The following is a 16,287-nucleotide window of genomic DNA, read 5'->3' as shown; positions in this document are numbered from 1 at the left end:
AGTGGCATTAGAAAACCCAGATGATGTTTTTAAAGTTTCAAGTGGGTCAGCTAAAATTCCGTTGTCAGAGGAAGGAATCTAAAATGGCAAAGTCCCTCCTCACAGCCCACTTCTGTAAGTTCTGTCATTCCTTTGAGTAGGATTCATAGGATCCAACCTCCCTCTCAGATGGCTTTAGGATTCTGTTCCCATTGCTGGAGGATTTTGTCTTACTGGACACCTCAGTAAGTTAACTTGTTCCTGAGGCAAAATTTTCCGTCTACCTTCGTCAAAACTGATTTGGTGCTCCGTCTTTAGGGATATCCTAAAGTGATCCATCCTGCCAGAAATATTTTGATACCACAGGGCTCTTTTCAGTTCAGAGTCTAACCTCACTCAGAGAGTATTAGGAATTAACTCATCTTGTAGCCAAGTTAATCTGTAGTCTGTCATTGTCTGTACTAGGACAACTGGCTCCAAACTCTACACAGTTAATTTGGGCTTTTTCAGTCAGGGCTTTTCCCTCTTTCATTCATTTGGTTGCATCATCCACAAGAGGATTCCCACGTCTTCATAGTGGGTTTCATAAGGTCTGTCCTGGATTCTTCCAGAGTATGATTTTCTTGCCAGAGGATAATTTCAGGGATATAATTCTCACAGGTCCACAAGGGATCCTGCTTCCTTGTCCATCAACGCTTTACTACTTCAAAGTGAGATAGAACTCCTTTGTCTTTCTGATTCCCAAAGTACTGCAAAAGGCAAGAAGTTCCGCCTTAGGTCATAAATTTTGTTCTCTTCACAAGAGCACTGTAATAGGGGGCTTGGAGGGCTGGGCGGCCAAGTGGTTGGAGCGTTTGATTTTCACCCTCCTTGCTTGGTCAAGCTGCCTCAGTGTTTAAGGCTGGGGGAGAGAGGTAGAGGGACCTGGGCCCTTCCACTCCACCAAGTCCCAACCTAGGACCCTGTCAAGGCTGATTCCCCACTCTGGCAGAAGGTGGGGGCCCTCAAGGATTCTAAAAATTAATACTGGCCACTCCAGGCTTGTATTAAACTCCCAAGGTTACAGTTTCTCTCTGACCTTGGATGGGTAGAAGCTGCTACCACCCAAATGCAAAAGCCCTTTGAAACCAGAAAGGCGCACATGGGAATTCCTTCCTGTGGGGTACCCTCAAGCCCTTTCACACACCCCCTCCAGGGAAGAGCTGAGAAAGAAAACACAGGAAATCAGCTGTTGCCACCAGCTAATTTAACAACATATGCACAAACATCTTAGGGCACCAAAAATCCAATCCTGTTCTTAAAAAAGGTAAATTTTGTTAAAAACAAAAAGAAAGAAAATACATCTGGAACTTAGGCTTTTGCTAGATTTAAAAAACCCACTTATAAAATTTAAACATCAAGAATAACCTTCTTGAGGTCCAGCTTAAAGGTTACAAGGAAAACGAAAATCATTTAGCACAGAGGAGTCCACAAGCCAATAAGAAATAAACAGAAATAAACCTGATTGTGTCTTTCTAGACATTTCCTAATTTATGTACATATCTGGGGGGTTCAGATAAGCAATCTCTAGGTATGATCTGATAGTTTTTCATATCTGGCTTAAGCTTCTCACAGCATAACTGCTCCCTGTTCCCTTTGTCTGTGTGTTCTCCGGGAAAGAGGAGAAGTTTTTTCTCAATTTAAAAAAGTTCTAGCCCTCCCATTGGCTCTTTTGGTCAGGTGTCCACGCCTTTCCTTTTACCTGTGGACTTATTAACCCTTTACAGGTAAAGCACAAAGAGAACCACCACCAAGAGGGATTCCATAGCCAACTGGCTGGCTGGTTGTCCACAAAAGGGAGCTATCCCCCCTCTCATTTATCACAGACCCTGAGTAGGGGAGCCCCAGTAGAGAGCCTACATCCACTGTCCTGGGCTACTTCCTACTGCTGTCCCATCAGTTTGGGGCATGGCCCCTATAGTCCAAGTTGTAGTGGCAGCTTGTCTCTAGTAGAGTCCCCTTGTGGATCCTGGGTAGCGTTCAGTTGCAGCCTGAGGTTTCTCCAGGCAGGGCAGCCGTACGTTTGGTGGGGTCAGAATCCCACAATGTCTCCATGCTGTGGTCACCCAGTTCTGTCTCAGGCTGGGTGCTCCTAGGTCTTATTCTCAGTCTCTAGCCAGAGGGACAGTGCTTGTTCCCTGGTGATCGCCTTGGCTGGCAGGCTAATGATCCTTCCCCTCAGGTAGGGAAGCAGTTAGCTCCTGCCCCTTCACCAGTCAGTCCCGAACTGAGCTAAGTTCTTTCCTTTTTTCTCCCCTCCAGGCCTGGCATTGGCTGCAGCTATAATGGAGCAGGGCTGGCTGGGCCCAAGGGCTCTTTTTAACCCCTTCCATGCTGGTGGGCGGTTTTTCTGCTTCATCACAAGCACTCCGTTTCTTTTCCTCTTCAAGCAGACTTTTCAAGAAGAAAGACAAGGGAGGTTTCTTCACCTAAACCCCATCTTCTCAGGAATTTGCTGTGTGACTGTAAGAGCCCTAACAGCCTAAGGTGCTCTTCATTTTACCAGAGAGGGGAAGCAGGTCACTCTGAAATCCCTAGTGCTTTGTACCAGGAAAACAGATGATCTAACAATGCAAACATTTCCCTTTCTAGCTTGGAACTGCAGGCTTGGCATACTCTTGTGTAGGTATGCTCTCTTCATACACAGTGTTTTGTTAAACAGCTTCTCCATTAGTTCATTCATAGATACAGCTTACATTTCTTTATACTTCTTTAATGTACTGTAAAGAATACAGCCTTGCAAAGGGAACCAGTTAATTTCTCGCATCAAGTGTAAAGCTGGAGGAATACTGAAGAAATGAGGTTTCACCGAACCCTTGGGTAGCCAGTTTTTCCCCCTTATGTGCTTTGAAATGGTGATAATGCTGGCAGGATAAGAAATGAAAATTCCTTCTCCTCCTCTTTCTTCTTTTCCTCTTCTTCCTCCTTTTCCTTCTCTTTTTTTTTTTTTTTAAATTCTTACTACAGTAAAACGTGGAATTTAACGCAACTTGACACTTTTAACAAGGTTAAGTATTGCAGGCTCAGATAACGAGACAAAACATAGACTCCCTTTATCAGATACCACTTCTATTATTAAAAACTAGACATTTGCACATTCCGTAGGTTATGTAAATCCCAAAGAGATTATCTTTGCACATGTCTTGTGTTGCATGAGTTCACATTGTTCTGTACTACAGAAGAACATGGCTAACTAATGAAACAGATGCAATGAAGGTGCAGAGACATAGAGGAAGGCTGCCCACAGTTGTGGCATGCAAAGCACACAGAAAGATTGGTGAGCCATATACCCAAATCCTGTCCCCATTTTGGACCATATTCTCTGGCCTGCTCTGCTCTCTTTTTGGTGCTCAAGTAGCACAAAGTGAATGGAGACTGCCAGTCACTCCCCAGCTGATAATACCTCTCTGCATGGAAGAATCCATGAACATGCACAGATACTATGGGGTTTTATAAATCCCATAAGAAAAGAGCTTTGAGGAGAAGTTTGAAGGAGGAGAGTGTGGAGGTGCAGGTAAGAGAATCCAGGAACAGGAGCATTTAGCATGGAAGAAAGGGTGAAGATGGAGATGAAGTGGGGAGGGGGACTAACTTAACATCCTGGATGGAGGGAAGAGGAAGCAGAGGGGAATAGGAGAAGATGGCTGCAAAGAGGTAAGTGGGAGATGCTAAGTAATGTAGGTACGTTTGATATTTGGGCTTAAGCTACTAAATTTTAAATCAGATTTCAAATCCTCAAACTCTGGTTGTGTTCAGAGCTGGGGGTTTTGTTCAGCTGCAAAATTCAGCTTCTGAAATCCCTTCTCCTCATCTTGAAAATCTGGTGGTGTTTAGAGCAAAGGTTTTGGGGTGGTTTCATCTCTGGTGTCAAACCATTAAATAAATCACATTAAAATACTTTCCAAGAAATTGTAAGATAAATAACAGAAACCCTAGATTTAAAACAAAAATATTTCTAGCTGCAGCAGTTGGTAAATGCAGGCAAAATCTGCAGTCTACAACTATGTAGAATTAATAGCTCTCAGAGATTTTTCTCTACAGGTAATTGTAATCCCTTCCCACCATGCACACACACCTTTAGTCTTAATTTTGTGCTTAATTACGTGGCAGAGATCAGAGTGGTCCACACAGGTTAAATCACTGAAACCCTTCAACTGCCCCAGCACTAGATGGTGAATGTCTATGTAGCAGTGAGCTATTGTGGTGACCCACATCTGAACCATTAGTTAAGTTTCCTTTTTTTTGTCTGACAGATGTGAGGGTTTCTGAACCTGCACTTTATGAGCTATTTCTTCTGTAAGAAAATTTGTCTCTTGGAAATGTATTTTCCCTGTTAATTCCTGATCGTATCAGTAAAAAGTTTTTAAAGGGCGATTTTACATTTCTTGTGTCCTCTTAGGAGTTCTTTACTGTTCAGTTGTTTATTTTGTCTTCTTTGGCTTACCTTTTGTTTTCTGCTAATGGGCTTTGTTTGTGGGGCTATCCGTTTTTTCTTTTCAGAGAACTATCCAAGTTGGAAGGGTGGCCACATGGCCTTTAATCATTGCTCCTGATACTTATCTTTGTCAAACGAAAATATCGCCATGGAAAATATCACTTCTGGGAGCACCACGGCTCTGCATGCTACATCTATTGCTTTAGGGTTGCTCTGGAGCCCTCAGAAGATGGGTGGAACACAACAACTCTTTACTGTTCTGCCATGAAGCATCTCATTTTGTCAGTTCAGCTCCAGGCTGTTGTGGAAGATCTCTGAGAAGGCTCTAAAGATTCTCTGAGGGTTCAACTAAATTCATATCAACAATCAAAATTGTATTTATGGAGTGTTTGTTTTTCCCCTTCATTGGATCGAGTAATCCACCTTCTAATGGATCCTAAAGGGTTTCCATGACAAGATCCCAGAACGCCCATACAAGGTGTTACCTATCAGACTGCTTCTTCTGTTTAACAAATCTTTGACTGCAGATGTGACAGCAAGAGACTCCCAAATTCTAATGTCAGTCCTGACTCCTTTTGAGACCTTAGCCATGTCACTTAACTTCTCTCCTTGTGTTTCACCCTACCTGAAAGAGGGGTACTACTACTTCCCCTATTTCACAGGTGCATTATGGGAATTCATTAATTCTTGTGAGGTGCTGCGAAGATGAAAAGTGTAAAAAGTGAACAGCTAATATTGGTGGCCATAGCATTAAAGGTTCACACAGGAAGCAGGCTGAACCAGCATTCCAGTCAGAGTCCGCATTGGGTGCTAATAACCTTCCAGGTGGAATTCAAGTGGTTGCTTTTGACTGGTAAAGCCTTAAATGTTTTTTTGATCTTGGTCCCTGAGAGATTGCTTCTGCTCTGCACAGTTACAGGCAGTTGAGGTAACTTCAGAGGGAGCCCTCCTGATACAGAAGATGCATGTTACATGAAACCATAGCCTGGGGTACTGGCAAAAAAGAAAAACAAGGAAAATAAAGAGAAACAAAATAAGTTTCCTGCCCTTTTAAGGCATGGGCCTCTCCAGATGGAACATTTCTCTGCTGTGGCCAATCTATGGAGAGTCGGGACTGAGATCTTTCTCAGCCTGATCAAACAAAAGAACAAGTGTCAAACCCAGGAAGGTTTGCTTCAGCCATGGTTCCCTAAAGCTGGGGAAGAAGGAAAAGAGGAAAAAAACACAGTCATTAATGTAAAGCTTCTGGGGAATCATCTTGCTCTTCTGCATAAACAAGGCAGTCAGTTTACCAGCTTCTCCTTGCTTATTATTTATATTAGTAGTAGCAAGTTGTAGCATCTAGCGGTCCCGAGCAAGTTCAAGGCCCCATTGTACTAGGTATTGTACAGATGCATAGGCCAAGATAGTTCCTTCCCGAAAGAGCTTACAATCTAAATAGACAAGAAACAGGCATAAAGACTTGCCCAAGGTCACCTAGCAGGTCAGTGGCAGAGCTCGAATAAAACTCCTGTGTCCTCATTCAGTGCCTTATTCACTGGACCACGCTGTCACATCTTCCTGGAATGGATTTGGTCAAGGAATACCCCGGGCCAGTGTCTTCCCCAGGCTATGAGGAGAGAAAGAGCACTTTGACCTTCTCTCAGGAGTCTGTCTCCAGCATATCACACCTTCCCCTTTATATCCAAGCCACATTGAGTCTCTTTCCAGCTGGCAGGTTTAGCAACTTCTTCAGGGCAGCACAGGCTCTCTGCCTGGTTCCTTTCTTAGAGAGTTAACAGTGGGGCATATATATCCACTTCTAGGGATGCTAAAAAGGCATTTTCCATGAGGGGCCTTGGTTTTGGAACTTGTTCCCCGATCAATTCTCTAGAGCCTAGATCTGTTAACTGTCTGGGCACTCTGCAAACCTCACCATCTTTTTCCCCTGGGGCACTAGGGTGGGAGACATGGTGATGAGCTGGAACATGGAGGATCTTTTAGTAAATTATTGTTATTAGGGGACTGGCTTTTTGGTTATTAGAACTCAGTGTCATTAGATGGTCCCATTTTTTGCATGTTGTATTATCTGCTTTAATTGTTCTGAAGCACCCAGAATTTGGGATGAGCACTAAAAAATTCTGAGCAAATAAAACAGAAAACAAATATCTTCTCAGAAAGGGAGTATGCATGTTCTTGGATGAATACTTGGGAAGGAGTCCAGTCATCAGTTCCTCGTGCCATTATGATGGAGGAGTCTCTAACAAGTTACTCCAAACTTTAGTTGTCCTGTCCAGACAATGGAAATACCCTGCCTGATATGGCTTAGGCAAGAATTGTCTCTCCTCTTTCAACAGTTCAAAGAGTAGTTCACATGATAAAACAGAGGCTCCGTAAACAAAAAGCAGAGTTAAGACACAAAGAGACAAATCGTGGCCTGGGGTATTTGCATACAACTTTAGTGGCAATTGCTTGTGTATATCAAAGGGTAAAATTTGCTCTTAGATGTTCAAAATGCTTCTTGAAAAATACACAGCTGTTCCCTTCATTATAAGGGTAAGAGAGCCTAAAAAAAAAGTCTGTAATTCTAGCTGTAGTATGCCTGCCTCACTCTCAATGAGTTACAGCTGGCTGGTCATTTTGGACTTTCCTGTGAATAATATTCTGCTCTGAAAACAAGATCAAGAGACAGCACTGATGAAGTGGTTTCCATAGTAACTGTTATTTGTGTACTGAAAAACTGACTGTTTGTTTTCAGGGGAATTACATAGGTATGTGCTGTTAGCTGTCTGTTTGGGTAAAACTAACACCCACTTGATGAAATCAAACTTAGAAAAGATCCATGAGACTTGTTTTTCATTTCAATTTGAGTGTTGCTACTGAATGATTCAGTCAATAACTTTTATAGGCTTTTATTTTTAAACATTGTGCCTAGTGTTTAATCATTTAATATGCATTTTTAGTGCATTTTTGCTGTCCATTTAAAGGTACAGAATACTTAAGTTTCTGCACTGATCCACATTTCCCTATTCAGATTTTTCTGTTCAGAGTTTTCAGACCCAGGAATCTGGGTGGGATGATGTGTATTCTAAGAGGTTGTTCTAGGAAGTAATGTTTTTCTAAAAAAAAACAGCCAGTCTAATTCATATGTGAAATCTAATTGTATCGGACTTCATTTGACTTTGCTGAACTAGAGACAAGGAATGTGTTGAAGGTGATTTGGTGCACAGTGCATCTCATCTTCGTTTCATCTACCTGTAGGTCAGTTACACAGTTGTTGCAGAAAATATCGACAGATGTTAAACTTGTCAACATCCAAGGAGGATGACGTTAACCAAACTTCTGTGCCCTGGCACCAAACACAAATAAACAAAGTTTTTTGCAAGAACTAGGAGAGGTTTTTCTGTTTGGAAGTAAGAAGTTCTCAGCCTTGTCTGTCCTCACCTTGGAAGTTTTGGAGAAAAGGACAATCAGGACTGTTGTGCCTCCTGTTGTAATTCACTTGTAATGTTTTGGGGATTCATAGGTTCATGGACTTTAAGGCCAGGAGTGATCACTGTGATCATCTAATGTGATGTCTTGTGTTATACAGGCCATAGAATTACACACAGCAGTTCTTGCAACAGGCCCATAGCTTCTGATTGAACTACAGCATATCTTTTAGAGAAGACAGCTGCTCTTGATTCATGCCTTAAGGGTTTGAGAGTGTATCTGAGTGGACTTCTTGCCCTCAAGCCTGTAAATGTGTTAAATCACTACAGGGTATTCTGAAAAGCCTTGTCTTTGCACAGCATGAGCAGAGGACTTAATTGAAATATTTTATCATATGTGACTCTGCAAAAGCTTACAACCAGCACGGTTTATTAGCGCCTTTCATTTTACCATGTGAGTGTACAGTGTAGCACAGCTCCACCCAATGGACTTTCGGGTGTTCAGAGAAGAGCTTCTGAAATTAGAACAAAGATCAATTTTGGCTGGCTCCCTAGAGATCGTCTCTTTGGGTCTTTGCAGCCTGCGGAGAGAGAATATTACAGTAGTCAGCTCAAAACAGAGAGAGGTTTATGTTGAAATTCTAAAAAGGAACATGCCAGAGACTCAGTGATGAGGATGTCCAAATAAGGTTTCTATGCCAACTATTTACTGGACTGCCTTGAAAAGATATGTCTTATGAATCAGAAAATCAGATGATTACTAAACCAGGGCAAAGTGATAAAGTACAAGGTTGTTGCTCCAAACTTTGAGAGTGATACTAACAACTGTAGGCCTGAGAAACAAACAAACATAACATGACAATAATTGGCAAACTATGTTGTCACAAACTGAGGGACCTAAATAAATGGCTGAGTTTTCAAAAGTGCTGAGCACCCAGTAGCTCTCAATAGAGTCACTTATTTAGGTGTTTGTTTAAATATGGATTTAGAAGCCTAATTTTAGGCTCCCAATTTTAAAAATCTCAACCTAGGAGTATTTCTTTTTTGGGGCGGGGAGGGGGGAGGAGAGTTTGGAGAGGGAATGATTTAAAAATGTGTGTTGGTGAATTTCCTGTGGGGGAGGAGGGGGAGGAATTGTTGGAGGTGAAGAATATAAAGAGCCATTCCCCCAACACACATTGAAAAGGGAAAAGGTTCCTACAGTACATGACAACCATTTGAGTTTAGCAGAGCTAAATACAGGTTAGCATTTCATCCGACTCTAGCTGTGCTCCTCCTAGGACATTGTGATAGCGTAGAGTAGCATGTACACTGTGTCTCATTGTTGTTTCTTTAGAAGTCTTTTATAATTCCTCGGAATCAGGAAGTGCTTTTACTACACTGGGATTCTTGTTTCATTTCAGCTCTATGATGGACCCAATGCCCAATCCAACCTGATAAACACTTTCTGTGGAAGTACTGTTCCCATTGCAGGGAATACCTCAGGCACCAGCCTTCATGTGGTGTTTTACTCTGATGGAATAGGCTCGAAACAGGGGTTCCAGATGCTGTGGCATGTAAATGGTAAGCTACCCAAAATTTCTCTGTCACTTTATAATGGATAATTCCTTCTTCTCTACAGTATAATATGCTCCAAGGTTACTTCAGCTAATTGCACATTACTAGAAATAAACCAGATATAGGTATGGAAACAGCACTTTTCCCTCCAACTTTATAATGGATTTAATACTTAACGTTTTCATGCACACGCAGAAGCACACACATATGAAAGGATCTGCCTTACTGGCAAACTAATTAATTATAGGGGCCATGGATTGAGTGTACACGGTAAGTGAACTGGCCTCTGTGAGCTAGAGATAATTCCTTTGGAACAAAGGTGAGCTGCATTTGCAGGGCAGTGTGGGAAAGTATGTGTGGCTTCCCCTGTGCTGAAAATCTTCTGTGAAGGGAGGTCTTAATGTTTCATTAGAGATGAACCCAGCGCTACAACTTTTAGGTCTGGATCTGGCCTGGATTTCAAACCCCCAAGTTTGGGGTGTATGCACTTGGGAGTTCAATTCCAGCAGCTCTCTAGTTTCCTTTGCTGACATTTAGTTCCTTCTATGAGTAGTAAATTCACTTCAGTCCTCCCCCAACCCCTTTCTTGCTATGAAATGGCTCTGGCTGTGCTGTGCTCAGGGTGCTTTTGCCCTGTACCAACAGGCAGCAGAGGCTGCCACACGCTTCGTTAACTCGCCAAGCATGCATACCCGTTAATAAACCAATCTGTTAATCACTATGTTCACGCAAGCTATGTTTGCATTTTCTTAGGAAGTGAGGCTACAACTGCAACTTTATCGCTGTGCCCACTTAACAGCAATATTCACTATAACAAGATTGAATCTTATGCCTTTGTACATCCCATCAAAGAGGATCCGACCTTGGAAAGAATTAAATAGCCACAGTTGCCCTGTCTGCCTAATCAGTTCACACTATTCAGCTTTGACAGCATTGTAAAGCAGCTGAAATCTGCTGCGGAGGCCCCAGCACGGCCACAGACTGCTGTCATTTGTTGGCTCCCAGAGGGCTCTCTTTGACTAGACAGTCGAGTTAAGAACTCAAAGGAGGTCAAGGAATGTTTTTGGGAAAAGGGTGACATATGCAAAAGGAGTGAGACCTTCGGCTGGACACAGCAGGGGAATTGCTACAGCACAAGGGTATGTTCTTATGATTGGGAGGTGATGTCATCCTGGAGCTACACAAAGGAAGAAAAAGTGGAGCTTTTTGTGTGCAGAGAGATGACATCAGCCCCCATACAGTAGCCATGGTTTTTGTTTAACTTTCTTTGCTAAAACTCTGAAAAACCTGCCTGGTGCATAGTTCCCTCTTTCTCCCTTCCCGCATCCCTGAACGCTCCAAACGCAGAACTAGCTCTCCCCCGCCCCCTCCACATTCCTCTTCTATTGTACATTAATTTCTGTGTCAGCAAGCAACTCCTTTGCACTAGACCTGGGCCTGAAGCTCCACAAACTTTGCGGAGGTTTGGATCTGAACTTCCTGGCATAAGTGCAGCTGGGTAAGAGGGAGCTGAACCAGAACACTGAATCTGAATGTCCTCGAACCCTGGGGAAATTCACATCTGGAGCTTGAGTTCATAACGTGGAGTTGATGCCAGCTTGCTGATACTGGAGCAAATGCCTCTTGCACTGATTTTCAACCCCCTTTCTCCTGTCTTTTGTAACCCCTGGCCCCTATTCTTGCTTGCCACAGTTATCATATAGACACAATAAAGGTTCCCCATTTAGCCATCGCTCCCTCATATATTGTAATATAAATGTATTAGCAGTGGTTAGTAACATGTGCATGTACCACTGCCCTCTGCTGTATAGACTCAAACCTGCCTTAGGGTCTGAGATTATGGGCTAGCTTCTCTCCCTGTTCCAGCCCCTTTGGGTGTGGCAAAGGGACCAGGGAGCTCTCAGCCAACATGTAGCCAATATAGATGGCTCCTGTGTCAACTGCTCCCTTACCCTCCACCCCAGTGTAAGGGTATTTCAGGGATGGGAAGGAGCATAGCCTAATCTATTCCAGGGGTGGAACTGGAGCAGACATGGATTTTGAGTCAGGTATCAGTAACCTAAGCCCCCACTATGCTGAGTAGATCTCAGTGTAGGAAAGAGACTGGGTTTATGTGTCTCTTTTTGTGGTAGAGACCTGTGTTTTGGAGTGCAAAGTCCTGTGTTCTGTTCCCCAAACATCTTAACTGGTGGCTATGGTGTATACATGCTATATATCTCTGAGACTCATGTACCATGTTGCTGAGAGGGATGTACTTAGATTTGCAGCCATGTGTTTGTACAACTTCACACTGACACTCCTCTCAACCCTCCCTTCCCAGCATCTTTGTTTGAAGCTGTGCAATGACCACAAATAGCCAGACACTTTCCCTATTACTGACTGACTCAATGAGCACACTTCTACAACCGAGGGGCACAAAAAATTTATACTAATTTTTTGCGTCTTTCCTCTTCAGAGCAGAATATAAATTGCCAAATGGAAACTGAGCAGTCTTAACGCCTCCTCCATACCAGAAATGTGTACTGATTTAATTACATTGTTTTACATTGGTCAAATCAGTGCAGCTCCCTTGCGTGGGGATTATTATTATTTCTAAAAGTGCTTTATAACAATTTAGCTTAAGCAGTAAGCTTTAGTACAACGGATTCAACTGCAGCAGAATTGATATACCAATCTTAAACTAAAATAAGTGTCCACCCAAGGGATTTAATTGATGTAATGTAAATTTAGTTACATTGGTACAGTTTACTCCTGTAAACAAGCACTTAGAATCTTAGAGGGGCTTATTCCCAGCGAGAATGTTTGATGCTGCAAACTGTTGATTCCAATTCTGCTGTTTTCTAGGAAGCTCGACACATGCAAAGTTCATTTTTGCTCCTGCAGTTCGCTCTTGAAGAAAGAGACAACACTCGGTAACTCCGTGGGTGTTGTGGGGAGGGCATGCTGATTGAATTACTTCTCTGCAAAGAAAAAGAGTTGGGAGGCCAAAGGTCTGTCAGTGCTAAATTACACCAAGGGCAACTGTCTTTGTGAGAAGACACATGTTCCCTATGCACTCCAGCTACGTTATTAAGCAATATTCGTAAGACAGTCAGCTGCTTTGCAATGTGCATTACTGCATTTTCTTAAAAGAATTAGTAATTAGACTGCAGGGTTTTGAATGAACCTGACAAGTGAAATTGATTTGGCCCTTACAGCATAGCCAGACTTCATCTGTTCTGCCTTTCAATTCTGCCTGACATGTGTATTCCTTTCTCCTTTAAATATAGGAACCACATACTGTTGAGAACAGAGTAATAGAGTTAGAAAGGATTGTGCCTCTCTAGTCTCTTCCCTCTGCTGGATTTCACAAGGAAGCCCTGATGGCTGGCTGGGGCATAGAGGGGCATGTTTGAGTCATGGCTCTTAGAATAATGTCATTTTCTTTAACTGTTTCTATATTTTTACCCAGCAGAAGACAACTGATAAAAAACCTAAATAATTGCCACATATTTTAAATGTTTATGTTAGAAGAAAGACTGTTAGCCTTGCGGTGAAGCATAGCAGAAATAGCCACTGCACGAGGTTGCAGTAGCTAGTCCCTGTAACTCTTTGCAGAGTGACAGGTTGCTTGAGAGAGTGCTGCCTAGTGGCTCAAACATGGTGCCGAGAACCAGGAATTTCTGAGTTCTAGTCCTAACTCTCACATTGACTTGCTGTGTAGCCTCAGACAAGTCACTGAGGGCTGAAATTTTAAAAGTGCCCATTAAATTTTGGTGCCTTCTTTATATGGGGCCAAAGTTGAGAAACTTTGGGCCTGATTTTCAGAGGTGCTGTATGGTCAATTGGATCTATAAGTGTTGCTCAGCAATTCTTAAAATCAGGCCCTACATGTCTTGATTTGGACCCCAAAAAGGGGGCCCACAAAATTAGATGCCACTTATGAAAAAGTAGGTTTGATTCCTTTGTAAAGAGTATATAATACTTACATACTCACTGCATGCAGGCTACTGAAGATTAATGAATTAATGTCCGTACAGCACTTTGAAAATACAGCATAAAGTGATATATGCGAGCGAAGGCCAACATTTTCTAACATAAGTACTTAACATTAGATAACTAAATCTCATTTGGTACCTAAATAAAAGTGGCCCCTACTCACATGAGTTGTCCAGTTTTCTTCAGTGGAACTTCTGTGATTAAAATACGCTTGTGTGAGTAAAAGTTTCAGGATCAAATCCAAATTATCCTTAGTGTAATACTGGTTTTGGATCTGTATCTCACAGCAAATTTCATGTACAATGTTCCTTATAATTAGAACCAGTTGAAACTAACTGAAAGATTTCATTATGAATACAACAAACTCTGATACTATTCATGTCCTTAACTCGGATTTTACATGCACACTGCTAATACACTTTAAGTGTGGTGGGGAAAGTTTTTAAGTGTCTGGCTAAAATTTACCAGTGAATACATCTGAAAAATCTTGCTGATAGATTTTCGTAGATTACTACTTCCAAATTCAAGTGTGATTATGAAACTACAAATTCTTCTCCTGTTAATGAATACCGTCTTCTAACCAGTCATGTGCAGTAATATGCAAAGACCTTTATAAATCATCAGTTGTACAATCTTCAGTGATTACTAAGATTTCAGCCAAAAGAAAGAAAGGCCACCAAATATATGGTTTTTGAACTTTCTATTTGTTGTCTGGTTTCCTAGCAACTAGATCCAGGGTAGGTAGCTGTTGTATGTATTTTCCAAGGGAACCCTGAGACCTTTATGCTACTAAAAGAAATCCCACTTTTTTTTCCGTGGTTTTAAAATATATAGGAGAAATTTCCAAAAATGACTCTGGGACGCTTTGCCCAAACTGAGTACATAGTGTACACAATTCAGCCTCTGGACATTTTTCCATTGTGCAGCTGCCTGTTTGTGCAGCTGCCCAAGTACTGCATGCCCAAATAGTTCTGTGCTGTAGAAAAGGTTTCAAGCATTTTTGCTAGGTACTGAATCCTCTCAAATTCACTTGAACTTCAGGAGGAGTTCAGGATGCTCCAGTGTTTAATTGGTAATAAAAGAGGTGCTGGGGCTCAAACAGTTTTTTTTTTTTTTTTTTACTTTCATAACTGACACTACAAGGCCAGAGGTGCCAGGGCTTAGCCCTGGCAAGCTCTGGCACAAATTAAGACCTGGGGTGCTCAACACATTACAGCGTCTGTCTCTGAATTTTTGTTTGCCCTCTAAAGACTGGATCCTCCTTCTAATGCAGTAAATGGCAAAATTCCCATTTAGTTCAATTAAAGCAGAATCGACCCTATGTTTGTAGATAGATGTAAGCACTGTTGAATGTTTTGTGCTGATTTAATGGGAAAGCTTTGCGCCAGCCAGAGACTGGAAAATATTTGATTAGCAGAGATAGATGCAGCGCCACTTAAAGCTTATTCTCTTCCATTGTCTCAATAAAACAGGCAATATGTCTCCTATGTATTTAGGAGAGAAATTACATTCTGGGTTAAATAAAAATAAGTTTCTAATTCTGCATGGAGGAAGGGGGAAGAGGCTAGGATATTCCATTATTTGTAGCCGGCTTTCTTAATTTCTGACTGAAGTTATTACTAGATTCCAAAAGATGGGTCATGGAATTCTTCCAAAATTATTCATAATTCCAGTTCATTCCAATTTTCCAATGATTCTGGTCTGTAGATCATTTGAATTCCAAATGTAATGCATGTTATGTCTCCTGTAACAAGCCTAATTAGCTGACACTGCCTGAATTTCAAATCCTATAATTGACTGAGGGCTCCTTGGGACAGGGACTCTGTCTTCATATGTATTATTATAGCACTTAGTACAGTGGGGGCCTAGTACAGTGGGATTTACAATATAAATAAATACAAATAATATTTGTAGTTTACAATCAGGGAACAGAACAATGCTATGCGATTTATGTAGCTAATCAACACTGTGTAAATTGTGAACTGATCAAACATACAATTCAAAATTCTTTTTCAGTAAATAGTCAAGATAAAAATTATTTTAATGGTTAGTACAGATAAATTCTCTTATGTTCTAGTAAGTGAAATAGGAATGTGTTGTGAACATGGCTGAATCAAAATTTGCTTTTGAACTTGATCAAATGTGCCTGTAACTTTTTTTCTCCTCTCAGCTGTAGAGCCTAGAGCTGGGCAAATACTGCAAATAAACATTCCTAAATATGTGTTCACATTTTATTATGAATTTGCTGCAACTATATCGAGCCCCTTTTGTGGTTACTTTCCACAAATATTCTAAAAAATAAGTTTACTGGCAGGAATGTTTGCCAAAACAGCTGACTTCAAGCAACATATTTACAGGAAGAGAATTTGTAATTTATAATATCAATTATTCACCCCAGAAACTATTTCTAAACTCCTCCATTTGGGGAATAGAACCACAATATGCAGCCTTTGTGTCAATTTCCCAGTTGAAATATCACATAGCAAATAGGTGCAAAGAGCTTCTTGTAAAAAAGCGACAGACCAGGTGTTCAAATGTTCAAAAAATGAATATAAATAAAAAAAAAATCATGGTCTGTTTGCAGGCAACTAACAAAGAGTGGCAAAATCAATCAAATAAATTATGTATTATAAATTATTCAGCCAGGTCTAATATTGACCAGCTTTTTGCCATAGCATGTAAAAAAAAAAAAATTCTTCAAATGCTGCTTTGGGAGCAGTGGAAGAAAATTAATGGCACATAAGAGTTTGATGTTTAATGTGTGGTTTGGATAATTCATCCAAGGATTAGTGATTGAAGTCACAGAAAATATCACCCATTCTTGAAAGAATGTTTGTGAGTAATCTGTATGTGAATCTGAATGCTAGATGTAGGAGTTGCAGAAAGGGA

At 41.3% G+C, this 16,287-nt stretch overlaps 1 protein-coding gene across 1 annotated transcript in view; it reads left to right on the top strand.

The window, feature by feature from the left end:
- CUBN (cubilin) overlaps positions 1-16,287 on the top strand; it is a 212,734-nt gene that overhangs the window by 70,692 nt on the left and 125,755 nt on the right. The window contains exon 28 of the mRNA XM_027820946.3: positions 9,267-9,426. Within this exon, the coding sequence (XP_027676747.3) occupies positions 9,267-9,426 (160 nt within the window). The remainder of the gene's footprint in view (positions 1-9,266; positions 9,427-16,287) is intronic.

This window comes from Chelonia mydas, chromosome 2 (genome assembly GCF_015237465.2).
Source record: "Chelonia mydas isolate rCheMyd1 chromosome 2, rCheMyd1.pri.v2, whole genome shotgun sequence".
Classification (NCBI taxonomy): domain Eukaryota; kingdom Metazoa; phylum Chordata; order Testudines; family Cheloniidae; genus Chelonia; species Chelonia mydas.
Note: the sequence above shows the minus strand (reverse complement) of the source record. Positions and strands in the feature narration are given on the sequence as shown.